The sequence below is a fragment of the Neoarius graeffei genome, chromosome 21 (assembly GCF_027579695.1).
Source record: "Neoarius graeffei isolate fNeoGra1 chromosome 21, fNeoGra1.pri, whole genome shotgun sequence".
NCBI lineage: Eukaryota > Metazoa > Chordata > Actinopteri > Siluriformes > Ariidae > Neoarius > Neoarius graeffei.
Genome location: NC_083589.1, coordinates 52,559,342 through 52,566,406, shown reverse-complemented (window position 1 = coordinate 52,566,406; position 7,065 = coordinate 52,559,342). Strand labels below are relative to the sequence as shown.

The following is a 7,065-nucleotide window of genomic DNA, read 5'->3' as shown; positions in this document are numbered from 1 at the left end:
TCACAATACAAAAACAATGTGCACTTTTAAAGTGGTCAGCATGTTGTGTAAATCAAATGGTGCCAAGTCCCCAAAAATCCATTTTAATTCCAGTTTGTAATGCAACAAAACAGGACAAACACCAAGGGGGATGAATACTTTTGCAAGGCACTGTATACTCATGTTTGTCCTACCATAATCTGAGAAACATCTCTGAGCAGTTGTGTCTGTGTCAGTGACTGTTTGCTCCTGGATATCCATGAGGCAGAATCTCATAGGTGGCAAAGGTCGACATTCCGAGATCATACTTTGTCAATTCAACCTCCTTCAGTACAGACAGATCAAAACCTAACAGGTGTTCATTATTCCAGTACATTGTAGAGACTTGTACAGTCTATGTCAGGCCTGTTTTAGAAGATCGTGGAAGCCCGTGGTACTTTACGTCATTTTTTTTTTTTAATTCTTAAATTTGCCACCCATTTGTACATTGCATAGCAAGAAATAGGCAAACACTTGTCTGTTGTTTAGTTTGTCCTTCTGAGGGGAACTGATTCCTATAGGTATAGTGTTTTAATGATAGCAATCATTAAATCATTGTTATTGTATGTATGTTTTTCCTGTATGTACACTATCGTTCAAAAGTTTGGGGTCACTTTGAAATGTCCTTATTTTTGAAAGAAAAGCACTGTTCTTTTCAATGAAGATCACTTTAAACTAATCAGAAATCCACTCTATACATTGCTAATGTGCTAAATGACTATTCTAGCTGCAAATGTCTGGTTTTTGGTGCAATATCTCCATAGGTGTATAGAGGCCCATTTCCAGCAACTATCACTCCAGTGTTCTAATGTGTTTGCTCATTGCCTCAGAAGGCTAATGGATGATTAGAAAACCCTTGTACAATCATGTTAGCACAGCTCAAAACAGTTTAGCTCTTTAGAGAAGCAATAAAACTGACCTTCCTTTGAGCAGATTGAGTTTCTGGAGCATCACAGTTGTGGGGTCAATTAAATGCTCAAAATGGCCAGAAAAATGTCTTGACTATATTTTCTATTAATTTTACAACTTATGGTGGTAAATAAAAGTGTGACTTTTCATGGAAAACACAAAATTGTCTGGGTGACCCCAAACTTTTGAACGGTAGTGTATGTAATTTATGAAGAAGAGATCTTGTATCTCAATGGGACAATTCCTGGATAAATAAAGGATATAATAATTAACTAGAAGGGCAGTCGGTAGAGTGTATAACTCTGCCATGCTACATATTATCAACATCAAAATTAAACCACTTGAACCTAGGATAATACTAAAGCTGTACACCAAATTTCATCAAAATATGTTCACTACTTTTTGAGTTACATTGAGAACAGATAAAAAAAAAATCCTGGATCTACATACATATCTGGATCCTGGATCGACATACATATCCGGATCTGCATCAGAATCTAATCAATTATTCCTTAGCCCATGGCTCACCTTTCCTCCAAAATTCATCAAAATCCGTTTACTACTTTTTGAATTACCATTTGGAACAGGCAAAAAAATCCTGGATCTACATACATATCTGGATCCTGGATCAACAAACGTATCTGGATTTGCATCAAAATCCAATCGCTTTTTCCTCATCTCATGCTTCACCTTTCCTCCAAAATTCATCAAAATTCGTTCACTACTTTTTGAGCTACGTTGGAAACAAATAAACAAACGGAGGCGAAAACATAACTTCCTCCAACAAAGCTGGCGGAGGTAATAACACTCTATACCTATTGCATCCTGCTGCAAGTAACTGTAATTCAGTGTGGAAATATCCTCAAGCAAGTTATGAGCTACATTTCAGCTCGGTTTCAAAAATTACACATTAAAAAATGATAAAAAAAAGACCTGATTCTGATTGTTTAAATGCACTGTAATTCACACACATGCTTCAGTGTACATGCTACATAATTAAAAGCACAGCTTGTGTTCAATCTTTCGTATAGCAAAGCCACTGCTTTAACATTTTATTGTCTAAATCTAGAACTGTTCTATAATTTATATCACAGTGCTAGTGAATTAAGACATGTAGAGGTACATCAAATAATAATAATAATCATAATAATAATAATAAAGCTTAGAATAAAAGAGAAATCATTAATACACCCTTAAAAAAACCATTAAGACCCAAGTGTATGTGCGTGTCTAGTGATTATAGTCCTTTAAATCCTGAAATGTCAGGTAACATAAAATGAACGTAAAATCATGTCACTTCCTCGTACGTATCTTCTATATCTCAGTGGTTCTGGGAGGAAAAGCAGAACAGCTTCGCTTGGATACACTCCAACAATCTTCTTTGGTTACTTAGTCTGAGTGTTTAGAGCTTTTAAGGTTACGTGGTGAGTGTTCTACAGCATCCGAATGTATATCCTTGTATCAGGTGCTGTATCTTCCCTGCAACCTCATCCCCGTTGTAGCTGCGGTTCCAGTCTACAGAAGAAGATCCATATGCTTTAGATATGTCAGAAAAAAAGCAGAGGTGCTAACTCTTCATAACAGCGGCAATGGATGGCTGTAGAGAATTGTAACGAAACTGGACCGTTCATTCATGTTATACAGTGATTCAGTGACTGCTAGGAAAGCTGCTCCATTTCAAACTGGCTATGTCCATTAGCCCAGGTCTCAGATGTCCGTAGGTTCCCATGTCCAGGTTTTTGGGGCTCCTCGACAAGGCAGTGTGTATGTGTAAGGGTTTCTGGTGGAGTAGGATCAGGAGGTTTGTGGTCGTAGTAGAGCGCCCAGAGCAGCGTGAGAGTCAAAGTCATGGCCAGGATCTGTGCCACACCTATAGACACACCCAGGAAGCGAAGGACCTGCAGCTGCTTGGTGCCTCGGATGAAACTGTATATCTTGGGACCGCAGCCCTGGAAATTGAAACAAATGGCAATTTAAAATGGCAGTTTGTAAAAAGACGTGTCTTCTGGTATTAATATCCATCCGGACAGCTGAGACAGAGGGACGTTTACTTCTAAAGCATGGTATTTTCATGTCTCCATGTCTGTGACTGAATTTTCTCTGCAAAAGCCCTTGCTGAAAATTTACTCTTATTATATTTCCCTAATTACATTTTTCAATTAAATAACTTGTACTTGTAAGAGTCGCTTTAATTAGGATACTTATTACTCAAGTAGACTAAACCAGCAAAATTTTGTACTTCATTACATTTAAATATTTTTTTTAATACTACTTTCTTTCTCTGTGGCTGAATCCCAAATGGCATTCTTTTGTACATAGTGCATTTCATCACTTACAGTGCTTTGCATAAAGTATTCACCCCCATTGAATCTTGTAGTAATACAACCTGGAATTGAAATACTTACTCAAAGCACTGTGTACATCAACATTATTGTATATCCTATGTAATAAGAATATGATTTGAATGTGAGGATATAGACCCCTTGCACATGATGTTACGCATCATGTGATAATTTCTCTTGGGGGACAACCAGATACCGTCTTTCCTGTAAGCAAGGCTTAATCTGTCTTAAATACGGTTCATTTTTGTGCAGTTTTCTGCGATGATCTGGCGACTTGTCCAGGGTGTACCCCGCCTCTCGCCCACAGTCAGCTGGGATAGGCCCCAGCTTGCCTGCGACCCTGTAAAGGATAAGCAGCTACAGATCATGGATGGATGGATGTGCAGTTTTTGGTTGTTCCAATCATTCAAATAGAGAAAAAGATCAAAGGTATTACTGTCTCCCTAGAACTTTGTCTTGAACTTTTGATTGTGGCTTAGGAACTTGACATGGGCATTTCTTTAGAAAGGAAATATCTCTGATCCGGGAGTAGGAAGAACCCAGTACACATTTTTATCTGTAACTGTCAGTGAATCCCTTTGTTTCACTCCATCTTCGAGCCCACAGCAATGATGCTATGTGAGAACAGCTCTCTCCAAGGCCTACCATGTGGTTGCAGTGTACAGCCATTTTTTTCACTGACAATCCACGGACTTAAATGTTTTTCAGTCATTCTTTGTGAGTAGTTAACCTGAAATACAATACAGCTTGTATTCAGTCATGTGACTTTTGCTTGCGAGTTTACTTCCGCTGAATGAAGTGGTGGTCAGGCAAACCGATTTGGCTGCCAGCATGCAAAGAGCTTGTGAAACCATCTCTGACTATTTTCACAGTTTAGAGGCCAAGGCACAATCAAGATACCTTCAGAAAGTTGCTCCTTGCAATGGGATAGATCCTTACATGCTAGCAAAGAAGGATTTTTCCTACAAGTTGGAAAATTATCCGTCTGTTGAGTTCCCCAACATCTCAAGCTACCTGGTGCTGCAGACATCATTCTAGATTAGATTAGATTGGATTAGATTATTGCTATAATATCCGCTATATGTATAGCGAGCAGGGCGGACAAAAAACATGAATAATACAGCTTTCACAAAAAAATTTATAATAATAACAACAATAATCAAGCCAAAATGAGGAAATAAACATAAATAAAACAAGAAGACAGAGTTGTCTAAATGCCCCGCCCTATATACCAACTATATACCAAGTTTCAAGATATTATTTGGCACATTTTTCAAGTTCTGCTGCAGGAAACCAACCCTACCTCTTTACACTGGGTTCAGCAGCCCATGGCATAAACCCACCAGACCTTTGGTCCAGGTGAGCTAAAAATTAAAACTTCTCACATTTCTTAGTATCAAAAGGCACAGATACATTACTTAATCAACACATATACCAACTTTCAAGACCATACCACTCATAGTTTTCAAGTTCTGCTCCGGAAACAAAACCTACCCCTAAGACTAACCTGAGAGACGAAGTCTGAAATTGTTTCCATGGAAACATGAAAAATTAAAATTTCTCAAATTTCTTAGTATGAAAAGGCACATCTACATCACCTTGTTAACATGTATACCAAGTTTCAAATTCGTATCATGAATAGTTTTGGATATATGCTCTGGAAATGAACATTGCTCTTAGAAACTAAGTCAAAATCTATTTTTTATGTAAAAAATTTTGAAAAATATTTTTTTTCAAAAATCCAAAATACAACCCCAATTCCAAAAAAGTTGGGACAAAGTACAAATTGTAAATAAAAACGGAATGCAATAATTTACAAATCTCAAAAACTGATATTGTATTCATGATAGAACATAGACAACATATCAAATGTCAAAAGTGAGACATTTTGAAATTTCATGCCAAATATTGGCTCATTTGAAATTTCATGACAGCAATACATCTCAAAAAAGTTGGGACAGGGGCAATAAGAGGCTGGAAAAGTTAAAGGTATAAAAAAGGAACAGCTGGAGGACCAAATTGCAACTCATTAGGTCAATTGGCAATAGGTCATTAACATGACTGGGTATAAAAAGAGCATCTTGGAGTGGCAGCGGCTCTCAGAAGTAAAGATGGGAAGAGGATCACCAATCCCCCTAATTCTGCACCGACAAATAGTGGAGCAATATCAGAAAGGAGTTTGACAGTGTAAAATTGCAAAGAGTTTGAACATATCATCATCTACAGTGCATAATATCATCAAAAGATTCAGAGAATCTGGAAGAATCTCTGTGCGTAAGGGTCAAGGCCGGAAAACCATACTGGGTGCCCGTGATCTTCGGGCCCTTAGACAGCACTGCATCACATACAGGCATGCTTCTGTATTGGAAATCACAAAATGGGCTCAGGAATATTTCCAGAGAACATTATCTGTGAACACAATTCACCGTGCCATCCGCCGTTGCCAGCTAAAACTCTATAGTTCAAAGAAGAAGCCGTATCTAAACATGATCCAGAAGCGCAGATGTCTTCTCTGGGCCAAGGCTCATTTAAAATGGACTGTGGCAAAGTGGAAAACTGTTTTGTGGTCAGACGAATCAAAATTTGAAGTTCTTTATGGAAATCAGGGACGCCATGTCATTCGGACTAAAGAGGAGAAGGACGACCCAAGTTGTTATCAGCGCTCAGTTCAGAAGCCTGCATCTCTGATGGTATGGGGTTGCATTAGTGTGTGTGGCATGGGCAGCTTACACATCTGGAAAGACACCATCAATGCTGAAAGGTATATCCAGGTTCTAGAGCAACATATGCTCCCATCCAGACGACGTCTCTTTCAGGGAAGACCTTGCGTTTTCCAACATGACAATGCCAAACCACATACTGCATCAATTACAGCATCATGGCTGCATAGAAGAAGGGTCCGGGTACTGAACTGGCCAGCCTGCAGTCCAGATCTTTCACCCATAGAAAACATTTGGCGCATCATAAAATGGAAGATACGACAAAAAAGACCTAAGACAGTTGAGCAACTAGAATCCTACATTAGACAAGAATGGGTTAACATTCCTATCCCTAAACTTGAGCAACTTGTCTCCTCAGTCCCCAGATGTTTACAGACTGTTGTAAAGAGAAAAGGGGATGTTTCACAGTGGTAAACATGGCCTTGTCCCAGTTTAAACATTTGATATGTCATCTATGTTCTACTCTGAATAAAATATGGAATTTTGAAACTTCCTCATCATTGCATTCCATTTTTATTTACAATTTGTACTTTGAGGGCGGCACGGTGGTGTAGTGGTTAGCGCTGTCGCCTCACAGCAAGAAGGTCCTGGGTTCGAGCCCCGGGGCCGGCGAGGGCCTTTCTGTGTGGAGTTTGCATGTTCTCCCCGTGTCCGCGTGGGTTTCCTCCGGGTGCTCCGGTTTCCCCCACAGTCCAAAGACATGCAGGTTAGGTTGACTGGTGACTCTAAATTGACCGTAGGTGTGAATATGAGTGTGAATGGTTGTCTGTGTCTATGTGTCAGCCCTGTGATGACCTGGCGACTTGTCCAGGGTGTACCCCGCCTTTCGCCCGTAGTCAGCTGGGATAGGCTCCAGCTTGCCTGCGACCCTGTAGAACAGGATAAAGCGGCTAGAGATAATGAGATGAGATGAGATTTGTACTTTGTCCCAACTTTTTTGGAATCGGGGTTGTACTTTATCAGAGTTTTTTTTTTAAATCATGAATGTTCAAAAAAATCATATCTGAGTTCTCTGATCTGATATCTGCAGTCAATGGGCATTTACAAAGGATATGCTCTTCAGTTTGAACTGTACC

At 39.3% G+C, this 7,065-nt stretch overlaps 1 protein-coding gene across 2 annotated transcripts in view; it reads right to left on the bottom strand.

Moving 5' to 3' along the window:
* Nucleotides 1–1,944: 1,944 nt before the first annotated feature.
* Nucleotides 1,945–7,065, bottom strand: part of tspan12 (tetraspanin 12) — a 77,480-nt gene continuing 72,359 nt past the window's right edge. For both annotated transcript variants that reach the window (XM_060903686.1, XM_060903687.1), the window contains exon 7: nt 1,945–2,876. In XM_060903686.1, the coding sequence (XP_060759669.1) occupies nt 2,586–2,876 (291 nt within the window). In that variant the 3' untranslated portion in view covers nt 1,945–2,585. The remainder of the gene's footprint in view (nt 2,877–7,065) is intronic.